This window comes from Vombatus ursinus, unplaced genomic scaffold (genome assembly GCF_900497805.2).
Source record: "Vombatus ursinus unplaced genomic scaffold, bare-nosed wombat genome assembly UNPS02014825.1, whole genome shotgun sequence".
Taxonomy (NCBI): domain Eukaryota; kingdom Metazoa; phylum Chordata; class Mammalia; order Diprotodontia; family Vombatidae; genus Vombatus; species Vombatus ursinus.
Genome location: NW_020954603.1, coordinates 4,628,588 through 4,643,396, shown reverse-complemented (window position 1 = coordinate 4,643,396; position 14,809 = coordinate 4,628,588). Strand labels below are relative to the sequence as shown.

Here is a 14,809-nt window from a genome sequence, read left to right as displayed (position 1 = left end):
ACCCTTTTTTCGTTCCTTTTGGTAGGGGTCACTATTTTGGGGAAGGGCTAGGCCTGCCAACCTTCATTGCTCTCCTGCTCTTGATTCTGATTATCTGGACTTTGAAATCATGGCGAACATCCCCCTTCTAGCTTACTTTTTTGTGCCATGCTCCCCCATTTGAATGTAACCTTCTTGAATGCAATGGATAGGACACTGGACTGGAATCAGGAAAACCTGAATTCAAATCCTTCCTTAGACATTTACTAGCTATGTGACCCCAGGCAAGTCATTTAACCTCTGTTTATCTCAGTTTCCTCATTTGTAAAATGGGGATAATAATAGCACCTACCTCTAAGGGATATTGTGAAGATTAAATCACTTATCATTTGTAAAATGCTTTGCGAACTTTAAAACACTATAGAAATGCTATCATCATCATCATCATCATCATCATCATCATCATCATCATCATCATCATCATCATCATCATCAGTAGTAGTAGTAGTAGTAGTAGTGGTAGTTATGACTATCTTTCTTTTGCTTAAATTTGTTTCACAAGTGCTTAGCATTGCTCTGTCTTGCTTTGCCTTCCCTGTCAGTATGAAGGTTGTTAGTGGAAACTTTGAGGGATATAGAAATTTAAATGAAATGATCCATGGGAGAGCTCTTCTTGTTCTGAGGAAAGTGATCCTCCCATTTCAAGGCAGAAGGATGACAGTGACTGAGGCAGGCCAACTGACAGTATCTCTCCTGGTCTTTTATGCCAATCTCAACACATTCCCTCGCTCCAATTAAATAAATTCTACAAACGTTTTTGTAAATTGAGTAAGTCGGTGATGTGTGTCCAGTTTGGGCCATGACTTTTTAATGCCTTTGCTTCCTTCTCTCTTATTTATTTTCTGTTTTCCATTAGACTCCTTCTATCGTGTCATTCTGTTCCCACCTTGGCCCTCCTGTGACTGGTGAAGATCAGTGGCACAGACCCTATTGCGTAGGACTTACCTGTCAGTGAAGGGGCTGGACTGGGTGTCCTTCCTGTCATCTCTTCTAGGATCCCTGCTTATGCTTCCATGACTTCCTCTTCCTGTACTTTCTTTTTTTCTTTATAACAACTACACTCTGTAAACTTAGTGTTAGAGAATCTGATCTTCTCTTGTTGTTATTATGAGGAAATAATAAAACATTAATACATAATAGCAATGATGGTGATGGTGACTGCTAAGTCACTCTTAGAGTCTGAGCAGGCTCAGGCGTTTGTCACTTTACTCCCTGGTCTTTTCTGCTGTGTGTACCCTCACGTCCTCTTCTCCATCTTCCCCTTCTAGTTCTGGACCTATAATCAAGTCATTAATGCCTTTTCTAATTGAAAGGGTTTGTCATCTTCCTTCTATGGCTCCATTCTTCATCCTTGTCACTTTACAAACCACAATAGCCTGCCTTCACCACTGCTTTCCTATTTGGATAGGTTTCCCTTATTAGAATGGGAGCTTCTTGAGGGCAGGGACTATTTCTCCTTTTATTGTTTTATCACTAGTTCTTCACATAGTATTTGCCACATATTAAGCACTTAATAAAAGTTTTTTCATTCATTCAGTCATAGTAGTAATAATTGTTCATTCTTTACAAAAATATTATGAAATACATAATACTGGAATTCCATGCTTTGTTGGAACCATAATCTCATTGGTATGAGGGCAATATAGTGGAATTCTAAAAAAAGGAAAAAAGACATATTTATACAAAAATATTGATAGCAGCTCTTGTCATGGTGGCTAAGAATTGAAAATCGAAGGGATGCCCATCAATTGGGGAATGGCTAAACAAGCTGTGGTGTATGATTGTGATGGAATATTATTATGCTGTAAGAAATGACAAGCAGGATGATTTCAGAAAAATCTGGAAAGACTTACTTACATATATGATGTATAGTGAAGTGAACCGAACCAGGAAAATGTACACAGTAACAGCAATATTGTTCAATGAATAATTGTGAATGATTTAGCTATTCACAGCAATACAGTGATCTGAGACAATCCCAAAGGACTAATGATGAATCATACTGTCCACCTGCAAAGGAAGAACTGATATTATTTGAATACAGAGTGAAGCATACTGTTTTTCCATTTTATTTCATTTTTTTTCTTTTATTTGAGTCTTTTTGTACTAAATGACTAGTATGGAAATGTTTTACATAATTGCACATATATAACCTATATCTGATTACTTACCATCTCAGGTAGAGGGGAGGAGAGAGAGGGAAGGATAGAATTTGGAACTCAAAACTTTAAATAAAAATGTTTAAAAATAAAATATGTATATATATATATATATATGTATATATATATATATGTATATATATGTATATATATATATAGCTTGTAGTAGTATTCAAAGGTTAACCTAATGATAATTTTCCATCACTGAAGATCACAACTATTTGCATTAGACTTTGACCTCATCTTGTGCAGTTCTTTTGGGCCTTCTAATGTACCCTGCTGCTGCTGAAATCTCTTATGTGTGTTTTGTTTCCTTGACTCTATTGTTTGAGCTCCTTAAGAACAGAGACCTTGTTTTCTCCATTTGTATTCCCAGCACTTAGCAAAGTACTTGATCCATAAAAAGGGCTTAGTAAATGATTTTTCAATTATTCACTTGTTCTTTTCTCTATTTTCCTTCATACATTTCTCCCCAATGCCCTGGAGGTCTTGGAGCTTCATAAATAGCTGGAATTCACTTAATATTTGCTGGTGACTAATACAGTGTTCAGGCCTCTCCTCTGTTACCCCTTTATAGTTATACTGATGGTATCTTTTATGATAGTCATCGTTGGGAATGTACTGCTGCTTACTTTAATTCAATTCAACCAAACATTTATTAGGTTCCTAATGTAAATGTAAAAGGCACTGTACTTGACATTGGGGTTACAAAGAGGAAAAGGGCACTGCCTTTGCCCTAATGGAGCTTACCTTCTATTGGAGGGATTTGATAGCATCCAGTCAATAAATACTTATTTACTAAGCACCTCCCTTGCACACTGTGCTAGGCACTAGGAATGAAATAATCCCCAATCTTAAGGAACTTTACATTCTAATAGGGATGACAGCAAGTACATGTAAGCGTATATGGAATAAATATAAATATATATAGATATATAAATACATCTGTGTATATGTGTATATGTACACCTAAAGGTGGTTAAGCAGGTAGGATACTAATAATTGGGGAATCAGGAAGGGCTTCATGTTGAAACTAGTGCTTGAGCTATGTCTTGAAAGAAGAGAGGTTATTTGAGGCTGATGTGAGAACAGAGGGTAGTCCTGGCGTAGGGAATGGTGCCTGCAGAAGTGTGAAGATAGGAGTTACAGTGCCATATGTGAGTGTAGGTTGTAAAGGATTTTAAAAGTCGAATAGAAGAGTTTGTCAACCAGACTGAACCGGCCTCTAACCTGTGGGTGGCTGGAGCTGAAAAGAGCAGGCTAGAGGGAGGAGAATCAGGAATCAACCTGAAATTTAATTCCAAAGTGAGGGAAAGGCTTGCAAGCAAGGAGGTAAATTAGACATGTGTGCCAGGGCCCCACCTCTAGTGAGGGGACCCGCTTCACTGAAAGCTGATCTCAATACTTATACCAGTGGCTACATAGTGAACTGTAGCCTTAACAATGAGGGACAATAGCATCAGTGTGACAAGTTTGATTCGTAACAGGGCTTTGTGATGTAGAATTTGTCTGAGCTTGTCTGGTGCTTGTCTAACTCAGAGAACACCTGGTGCTGTTCAAAGCAATACAGTAATGATGTGATTTTTGTTAGCAGGTGAGATCATCCAGAGTGTGAGTGCAAAGAATTGTTGATATGCCAAGTTCAGGGCACAGCCTACTTGCTAGGCCTTAGCTCTGGAAAACAGGGTGTCTCCTAATATCTTGAGTAGTTTGTGTTTGATCCTTGAGGTAATAGGGAGTTACTGGAGTTTATTGTGGGTGATGTGGTCAGACCATCACTTAAGGAAAATCATTTGATGACTGAAGGATGGTTTGGAGAGAAAAGGTACTTGAAGCAGGTAAACCAATTAGACCATTTTTGTAGGCTAGGAAAGGGGGGATGAGGGCCTGGATAAAATTGTTATTTGTGTAAATAGAGAGGAACGGTCTGATGTAAGAGGTAATTTGAGTGTGGAAATGATACAAAACCTAAGGGATCTGGAGGTGAAGAAGAGTGATGAATTACAAAACTTGGAAGTTAGGTATGTGACTAATAATAATGCAGATGTAGGCAAAATGCCTGAAGGGAGTAATCATTTTTAGTTGGGGAGGGGGAAGGCAGGTCAGATCTCATGTAGGAGGTATCATCTGAAGTGTGCTTTGAAGGAAATTAGGGATTCTAAAATATGGCAGATGGGGGACATTTTGGCCATGGAGGACAGCCTATGCAAAGGCTCAGAGATGGGAAATGGAGAGTTATGTGTGAGGAATAGCAAGAGGACCGGTTTGCCTGGACTGTAGAGTATTTGAAGGGGAATATCTATAAAATAAGGCTGGAGTGTTAGATTGGAACCAGGTTAGACTTTGAATAACCTTCCCCTTCGCTAGGGTGTGGAGAGGGCAAAGGGATCAGTGTCCAAGAAATGGAGGTCAAGTCAGCAAGACTTGGCAACTGATTTGGTTTGGTCAGTGAGGGAGAAGGAAGTGTCAAAGACGATGGAAGCCTTAAACCTGAATGACTGGATGATTCACGCCCATAATATGCCTGGTAATACCTGTGAAACCTTGGATATTATCCAATTTCAAGATGAATAGACTGTACCTGAAGTGCAGTGACTTGTTCCTGGTCATATGGCTAGTTAGTATTAGCCTCAGGTTGAACACTGGCCTTCTGACTCCTAGACTAGTTTTATTTCACCTACAACAGATGTTTTTTCCTCAGTCCTCCAATCTCTTTCCTGAATAGAGCCCTCAACAACTCATTTTGAAGGGCCTCACCTTACCTGAATGGAGACAACTGAACAGGGACTCCATCTGTTGACCCAGTCCCTTCTTCATTGCTTTCATTGCTCAATTCCAAACAATTCTTTCTTGTGGAATTCAATGATAGGGAGGGGTGGCCATTAAATTCTTTCCAGACATTTTGGTAGGCATTTTTGCCTATCTACCGACGGTGGTTGTTGTTTAAAAAATTCAGTGGCACCAAATGTTAGGACAGCAACAATCATAGTGACAAAAGAATTAACAAGCTTATCAGTTGTCAAACATCTATTTATTCAATGCCAATTCATTGCCAATTTATTCAATTCCAAGGTTGGAAAAGTGTTGTGAAAAGCTTTTATATTTGATCCTGGAAGTAATAGGGATTGCTAAAGTTTATCGAGTGGGGGTAGAGGGAAGTATGACATAGTCAGATTTGTACTTTAGGAAAAGTGACTTTAGCAGGTAAGTGGAGGATAGATGGAAGTGGGAAAGGACCTGTGGAAGGGAGACCTAGAGGAGATTATTGTAGCAGTTCGGGTGAGAGATGATAGGATGGTACTTATACAAGTGGAGAGGATAGGACATAAATGAAAGATGTTATGAAGGTAGAATCTAGGTGAGGAGTCAAAGATATCGCCAATGTTGTGGGTCACTGGAAGGATGGTGGTGCCTTGAACAATAAAAGTATAGTTGAAAAATCAGGAAATATTGGGGGTGGGGGGAATGAATTCAATTTCAGACATGCTGATTTTGAGATACCTATGGGCTATCCAACTTGAGATATGGTGTAGCACTAGAGTTCAAAGGAGAAAGATTATGGCTTGACATATAGTTCTGGGAATCATCTTCAGAGAGATCATAATTGAATTCATTGGAGCTGATGAGATCAAGCAAAATAGTATAGAGGAAGAAGAGAAGGGATCCAAGACAGAGCCCTGGGGGACAGCCAGGGTCAATGGGTATAATATGATTAAAAATTAAGAGAAAGGAGACTGAGAATGATTAGTCTCTCTTATAAGCAGTCCTCTGATGAGGACCTAGAGAGGAGAGCTTGGCTAATCCTTAGGAGATGAGCTACATGATAAGGAGGTGTGACTAACTTATTGGCATTACCCTGTGATTAGGTATTTTTTTTTTAAGTGAGTAAACAGAATCTTAGGGAAGTTCAGTTTAGTTTTGGGAGGAGCTTTAGGGGACCTCCAGTTTCACCTTTCTCTGTCCCCACTCCTGAGTTTATCATGTCTTTACTAGACCATGATGGACTGAACAGAACTCAGTACTTCAGATGACATTGGAAAAGGTCACAATACCCTGGGACTAATCATCTCTTCATTCCTGGAATCCCTGCCTCTCTTAATACAGTCCAACATCCCATCAGCTTTTTTTTTGTCTTCCAGATCACACTGCTTACTCACATTGAGCTTGGAGTTCATGAATACCCTCACACCTTTTTCAGATAAAGTGCTGTCTAATTATTTCTCCCATATCTTGTAATTATGAAGTTGATTCTTTTGTACCCAAGTGTAAGACTTGAAAATTCAATAGCCATAAATGTAATCTATTCTTGATTTTGTAATCCTCTGTTAGCTATCCCTCCTAGCTGAGTCACACGCAAATTTGATGAGCATCCCATTTGTGTTGTTCAATTGTTTTTCAGTCTTGTCTGACTCCTTGTGACCCCATTTGGGGTTTTCTTAGCAAAGATACTGGAGTGGTTTTACCATTTCCTTCTCCAGTTGATTTGACTGATGAGGAAACTGAGGCAAACAGGGTTAAGTAACTTGACCAGGGTTACACAGTTACTAAGTGTGTGAGGCCAGATTTGAACTCATGAGGATGAAATCTTCCTGACCCCAGGCCCGGCACTTTATCCTTTGTGCCGCATAGCTACCTCATTTATGCCTTTTTCTAAATCACTGATAAAAATGTTAATCAGCTCAAACATCTACATTGCCACTTATTATCTAGATGAGCTTGGGCAATGCACTGAACCTTTCTGGGCCCTAGTTTTTCCTTTCTAAGATAAAAGAATTGGATTAGATGACCTTTGAGGTACCTTTCAGCTCCGAATCTGAGAAATAACAGCACCTCAAATTACATTAAGTTTGATAGCAGCTGGCAAAGTACTTTTGCTTAGAGAAACCTCATTAGGTTAATGTGAGTTTTGTCACTGTCATTTTACCCATTAAAAAGCTGAGACTCCTAGAGCAGTGCTTTTGATTAATTGATCTGTGCTCATTGTGGATCCCTCAACACACACACACACACACTGCACATATATGTGATGTGAAGATTCTGTAGTACGTTAGATTGTTACATGTCACTCATCAACTCTATCCTACAGTTTTTAGAGTGAAATGACAAAGGAAATTTTCAGTTTTTCACATCTAAATGACTTCAAAGGTCTTCTAATTCAAACTGTACCAGGAGCAGAGGCCCTTCTACTAATGAATTTGATCCTCTGTCCTCTTCATGAAGAGAGGAGGAATTCCTCCCTGTCTTCTAAGGCAGCTCAGTATACTTTCGGATAGCTTTATACGTTAGGAAGTTTTTCCTAACAGCCCAAATTTGCCTCTCTTACAAGCTACCCAAGCATGCTTCACAATCCTGCTGCCATGCCTATCTTTCACACCCTGCTTTGGCCACAGTAATCAAATAAATGCTATCATTGATTGGTCACAGGATCAATAATATGGAAGGCTAGTCATTTTCTCTAGTCCCTAAAAACTCTTCCCAAAGAGAAATCCCAGAAGCAGAACACTTGCAGCTGATCTAGGGGATAAGAAAGCAAGAAGTCCAGCAAGGTTATACCTTATGGACTTTAAGTCTTAAGGTACTCACTCAGAAATCCTTCCCTGTAAGCTTCCATGATCTGACAGGGTACGTAAACTAATTTACCATCTTGCGCCTGGGACCCATCAGAAATTTCCTTCTTTTGCCAGTCTACCCTATTCCATGTCTGTCACCCTCCCCTTTGGAATAAGCTTCAGACATTGGTACTACCTGGTTATGAATGGGATGGTGGAGATTGAGTACTTACTGGGCTACCTTCTGCTTGGGTTGATCCTTACCTTACACACACACACACACACACACACACACACACACACACACACACACACTATAAATGTATCTTAAAAAAGGCAAGCATCATATGCAACGTACACATATTTGAAGTGTTCCTAGTAGATACAGGAATAAAGCAAGGGTGGCCTTTTTTTATCCACTGTTATTTGTTATAATTCTAGAAATGTGAGCAATAGCATAGCAATATGGTGAGAAAGAAATGACAGGCAAAGAAGAACCATAACTATCACTGTTAAGTAGAAATTATATTCAATATTGTAAGCTTTTTGAGAATAGGGATTAATTTTTTTAAAAAATTTGTAGCTTCACTGCCTATTATAGTGCCTAACAAATAGTAGATATTTATAATGATTGTTGAAGTTTGGCCTCAAAGAAGAGATATGAGAACATACCTTCTGCCATGCCTTTGTAGACGTGAGGGTGGTCTATAGTGTATTGAATTACATATAATGTCACACTTTTTTCCACTATACTGATTGATTTTCTTAATTTTTGTTTTTTTAATTTTGTTTCAAGGCATAACTTGGGATGGGTAGGTGGGAGGGATTAGAGTACAGGAAGAAATCTAGATGATGAAAAAACAAAAGATATCAATAAACATACATTAAAGGTAAATCCATGATTCAATTATGGAAGGAGAGGCAGGGACAGCAAGTAAAGGAGACTAGGGCAGTATCCCCAACCCCTCACAAATACATAACAGCTTTCACATCTAAAACAAGAATAGTACTCACCTGAAATCCGGGACAGTTGTAAACACCTCCATAGCTGTTTACAGAAGGGCACGGAGAGGATCCAACTAGGGATGTTGCTAAAGAGCCTTGGGCCTGATGTTCTTGATACTGGGCCTAAAGGAAGGAGTCCACAATGATCTTGCCAGAGGCCATTTCCAGGAATTGGCTCATCCTAGTCTGTTTTAGTTTATTGGGTGGGATCCTGGGGTCTGTCATCACTCTGTGAATCATGGCAGCTTAGAGAAACTAAGAGAGCCAGATGTTTGATTGGAAGGGGTTAGATTTCCTATCTCCAATCTCATAGACAGGGACATGTTAATTAGCAAGGAAGCTGCAAGTTTTTTAGCTTCCACGGTCCTAGACAATGAAGATTCTGGGTATGAGGGCATTCCCAAAAAGGGACTGGGCAGGAAGGAAGGGATACCAGGTAGGAGAAGAGAGCATGGCTAGGGCAGAAACACTCTGAGAAAGATTGATTGAAATAAATGTTTTTTCCACTCTGAAATATTACCTAAATGTTTTTCTGAAAGTACATCACCCTCCCCAATAAAATCTTCTATTCTAAAAGTAGATTAAAATGGATGTTTTATAAATAACTTTTTTTTTCATAGTAATGGATTCCTGGAGCTATGATGTTATGGAAAAATGTTGAGTATCATGTTATCTGATTAATATTTGTTTTTTTCTTTCTTTGACAGGAGAGATCAAACAGATTCTAGAAAATGAACTCCAGATTCCTGTATCTAAAATGCTGTTAAAAGGCTGGAAGACTGGAGATGTAGAAGACAGTGTAAGTTTCCTTACTTCATAGAAATAAAAGAATATTACATGTGCCTGTTGATTAAGCGGTAGGCAGGAAGTTCATGATCAGATTTTCCAAGTGTTCAAAGTGTCAAGAAACTGAAGTGTTTGGTCACTAGAGTATTCACATAATGTCTGAAAGGAGTGAGTTTTTCATATAATTCAAGTTCCTTGGCCACACTCTTTTGTAACTTCACAAACTCATGGGATTATCACAGAGTTAGAAGGAACCTTAACGATCATCTAATACTAACCCTTCATTTTACAAATGAGGTGACTGAGAGCCAGAGAGGGGATAGGACAGCTAGTTAGTGGCAGCAGTGAGAATAGAAGTTACATCTCCTGATCGAAATCAATTCAGCAGACATTTATTGAACTGTACCGTTCTGTGGGCTCTGTGCTAACTGCTGGGGACGTAAAGACAAAAATGAAAAAGACTATTGTCCAGGAGTTTGCATTCCAAATAAATTTTATATTTCTTTCTCCCCAATTAATAAATTTTCTTGTGTCTTCCAAAGGCAGTTATAAATTCAATTTTGTTCCCTCCCTCCATACACTCTATACACATAGAAGCATAAAATAAATGAAGTAGATGGCTTGAGTAAAATAAAGTGTCTATATAGATATGAAATACAGAGCACACCACAAACTTCAAAACCCAGTGCTCTTTTTTTTTGTCTTGGGAGAAAATTCAGACTGCTTTTTTAAAGGAATTTGGAAGTCATCGTGTCCATACCTCTCATTTTCTAGAGAAAGAAATGGAAACTTGAGAGTGGAACAGTTTTCCGTTGGTAATGCGGCTATTTAGTGACAGAATGTGGACCCAAACCAGTATCTTCTGGAGTCCCAGAGTCAGTCTTTAAAAGTGGTGATCTGCCTTGTGGGGCATTTCATGCACCTGATCCTTGGAGAACCCAAGCCCATTTAGAGCCTTCCTGGCCATGGCTGGAGCTCTGCTTATGCAGCCCTGGAACATTCTATTGCCTGTACCACATACATGTGCATGAGAAGAGGATTGGAATAGAGTTAGTCACATTATATGACAGTATGAGCAGACCTTTTGAGTATCCATTTGGTTAGAAACATGGTGCACAAAGGATTATGAATGACAGTAGAAAAACATCGTGGAAGTTGTATGTGTGCTTCACTCACTTCCTGTGCCTTTTTGGAAGCTGGACCATCTCTCTGTCCTGAAGAGTTTAGTTTCAGATTCCCAAATTCCCTTTGAGCTCAGAGAGACTGATTTTGTGCAGTGAGTAGAGACGTAGTCTTTGGCTTAGAGATGCACCCTATGTTTCTCAGAGAAGGAAGGTGAGGTAGGGTGGCATAGTAGAAAGATAGCTAGCCTCATCACTTGCTGGCCATGTGATCCTTTAACCTCAGTGCCCAAGCAACTTGTAGACTAGATCTTTAGTATGAGCTAAGCTAAGTTCCCAAGCTTCTCAGCGTTGGCTAAAGTGACCTCAAGGCAGCTCTGAGCTCGATGGGCTTCTTAGGATTCAACCTCTTATTGCTGGAAAAATCCTGCTTTTTTCTTATTCTGTTAGATTGTGAGCTTTGGGGGAATAGGTGCTGTGGTATCTGTTTCTGTAAGTATTTATTTAGTTCTCTCTTGGTTCAGAGAATTATACTTGAACCCCACTAATGCCTGCTCCCTGTCTGTACTTGGAGTGCTTATTGTCTAGAAGGAGTCAGGCTATCTGTTTTCCCCACAGCAGGCAGTGCTAGGCCTCTCACTTGGTACGTGCTGAGTAAATATTTGTTGAATTGAATTAAATGGAAATATATGCTGAATTTATGAAAATAGTACAGTATAGCTACAGCCAAAATGACAGCTTCTAAGGCGTTGGCAGTGCCCAGAAACAGTCATGGTTTTTTCTTTTTTTCAGACGGTCTTAAAAACTCTACACTTGCCAAAAAACAACTGTCTTTATGTGCTCACACCCGACTTGCCACCACCTTCCTCGAGTCATGCTGGGTAAGGTCTTCATTTTCATGGGAACATGAATTGAAAGGTTTTGCTATTTAGTGGGGCTTCTACATTTCAGACTTCTGGTTTGGTTTATATTGCATTTGAACTTCAGAATCAAAGCAGAGATCATCACCAAATCATTCATCGATTGACAGTCCTTAAGGCTAGAATTTTCCTTTCCCTTGAATGTTCTCTTCCCTTAGAATACAAGAAAATCACTTCCCTTCTGATTTCCATGGTCAGATCCTGCTTATGGGATTGTATTTAGTTCAACTAAAGCAAATACACTATTGTCTAACTTCTGACAACTTGAAATGGCCTGGCTCTCAGATCATTGCTTGGACCCTTAAGATAGCCTCTGTAACTTAACCATCCTTTGTGTCAAGAACATTCTCTTCCCAGAAACAGGCCCTGGGCCTGCTGTCAACAACAGCAACAACAACAATAATAATACTTTCATTATTGTTGTCATCCCTGTTGTTATTGCTGATGAGTTTTCCCGGTACATCCTTTGTTTTTGTGCCTATTAAAAACCTTAGTACCTTTGGGAGGCAGCATGCTGGGGGGTGCTGGGACACGGTGAAAAGAGCCCTGGCTCCAGAGTCAGAGGGTGGGGTTCAACTCCAGGCCCTGACATTCACTAGCTTCGTGGCCCCAGGCAGGCCACTTTTCCCTAGGCTTCAGTTTCCTCATCTCCAACATGAGGTTCCTTCTAGCTCTAGATGTATAGTCCTGTGTTTTTAGAACTCTACTGTGTGGACCTTCTTGTTGCTTTTAAAGTTTTTCAGTGTGTTACCTACACATCCTGGGCTCTGCACCCTGTGACCAATGTTGTTCTGTAATAATGTTGTTGAGATATTAGGATAATTATGAAAAGAACGATCCCTCACATTTATGAATTATTTTCAGGTGCACAAAGTACTTCCACATAACAACCCTGAAAGACAGGTAGGGGCATTTACTCTGTTGCTCCAGGCTTACTTAAGTGATCTGTCCAGGCTTACATAGCCTCGTGAGTGTCTGAGCCAGGATTCAAACCCAGGCTTCTCGGATTGAAGGCTGATTCTCCTTCCTTCATCCTAGAGCTGATAGAGTGTGGCTAGGACCAGATTAAAATGTAATTGGAAAATGTTTAATAAAATAATCACACAACCTAGATAATGTGAATTTATTTTTTTCTAAGTCAGTATGGAGCCTGCAGGAAAGAAAACACTGCTGTGCCCCACACTCCTCCTCAATGTGATAATCAAGTTAACAGACATTGTTTCAGTGCTAGGCAGGCCCTGTGCTATGGACTGGGGACACAAAGAAAGGCCAAAGACCGTCCCTTCCCTCTAGGATCTCACAGTCTGTGGGGGAGACCACATTCAAACATCCGTATACAAGCAAGCTGTCAGCAGAATCATCAACAGTGTTAAGGGCGATTTGAAAAAGTTGTGGCTAGCTAGATCATAACCATAGCCCATTCTCCATCCCTGAGCCAGATGCAGTATCCTATGGCTTCCGGCTCAGAAGGCTTTGGATCCAACTTCTCTCTCATTTGGTCCAACAGATCAGACAGCTGCATCACAGCGTGGCAGGGCAGGGACCACTTTGTGAATCTGAAAGTGCTGTTGTTGTATGGGTTGTCGCTGTCACCCACCGTTTCCTATCCTTCCTGTGGTGCTAATACTCCTCGGGCATTTGTATCAATATTGATTGAGCCCTCAGCCAGGATGACATTCCACAAAGAAGGCCGTATCTGGTCATCTCAAACATTCCTTGGTGGGGTAGTTAAAAGGTAATCCCTATCATCCCACATATAATCCATCTAATTAAAATTAGGCAGAGGATATGAGGGTGTATGAACCACTGATTTCCAGGAGTGAAATTAAAGAGATTCCTCCACATGTCCACCTGGGCTCATGGGAAGGTGCCGTGCTATCCAGTAACACTCTCAGTCTAAGTGCTCTTCCCTGGGTGCCACAGCCTCCTGATACCTACTGAGAAGTAGGTCTGTGAGCCTGGGCCTCACATGAGTGATAACGACAAAGGCATGTTCCATTTCATCTTGAGCAGTTTGCAGATTCATTCCTATTTAGTGAATAATTATTAAGCACTTACTGTGTACTTGGCACCATGGGTAGTCGTATAAAGATTAAGTTCACCCTGATCTCTGCCTGCATGGAACTTACAGTAACACATATACAAATAGCTCTAGTGTAAAATGAACCATAGACTTAGGTACAAGCCAAATGTTGTGCAAAGTCTAGGGAAAGAGAAGACAGAAGGGGCATTAGCAGCTTTGGGGAGTAGCAGTGGTTTCCAAGAAGTGGCTTTGAGTTGAGCCTTAAAGGATGCAGTAGATAGAAAATGGTGTTAGTGGAATTGATGACAGGCATAGTAAAGTGTGAGCTAAGGATGGGAGCTAGGACAATGTGAGGAAGTCTGTGGGGGAGGTTCAGGTGGCCTAGTTTAGCTGGAGCATAGAGCATCTGGAAGAGAAAGGTAGAACATAAAACTGAAGGGAAAGGGGAGCGCCAGACTATGGAGGCCAGGAATGCTAAGTGACTAGACTCATGAGTGGTTTTCTGGATTGAGGTTTACCAAACTTTCATGGTGATTCTTATGGATTGAGTGACAGAAGGAAAAAAGAGAAATTAGAAATAGTTCATAATCAGGCGAAAATGATTACCTGGAAGTTTCTGGATGGAAAGAATGATATGAGATGATTACCAGGGTAATATGAGAGTCATAAGTAAAGGTACATTTTAAGATAATATCCTTCTAAACTCAAGAATTGTTCATTGTGGAGGAATAGAATAAGCCTTTATTAAAGTGCCCAATATGTGCCAGGCACTTTGCTAAGCACTTTACAAATGTTATTTTATTTAATTGCTCTGTTCAGATACTCTGTCTTCCTGTTGTATCTCGGAGAGTTTTGCTTTTTGGATAATATATATTACCCATTTTATGTTTTCAGTGTGAATACCATAGAACAAAATAACAGCTTGGGAGCCTTTTGGAGCTTTTAAAGTTCACATGAAAAATTTTGTATATATACATATATATATTTCCCTCCATTTGTAACCCTTCAGTCTGTTTATTTGCAATGCAGCTCTTGGACTTCAACTGTTGTTATGCCCATTTGATGACATAGCTGACATTGTCTCACCCAGTTCCATTTTTCTTACTATCTACATTCTTGAGGTTATAATACGAAGTCATTTATTGAATATTAAATATCATTGACAAGATATTGATGTTGATTTTAAAATTTAACATTGCAAAGCATC

At 39.8% G+C, this 14,809-nt stretch overlaps 1 protein-coding gene across 1 annotated transcript in view; it reads left to right on the top strand.

Annotated features, from left to right (window-relative positions):
* Positions 1-14,809, top strand: part of FAF1 (Fas associated factor 1) — a 427,400-nt gene that overhangs the window by 140,635 nt on the left and 271,956 nt on the right. The window contains exons 5-6 of the mRNA XM_027837985.1: positions 9,460-9,551; positions 11,452-11,540. Of these exons, the coding sequence (XP_027693786.1) occupies positions 9,460-9,551; positions 11,452-11,540 (181 nt within the window). The remainder of the gene's footprint in view (positions 1-9,459; positions 9,552-11,451; positions 11,541-14,809) is intronic.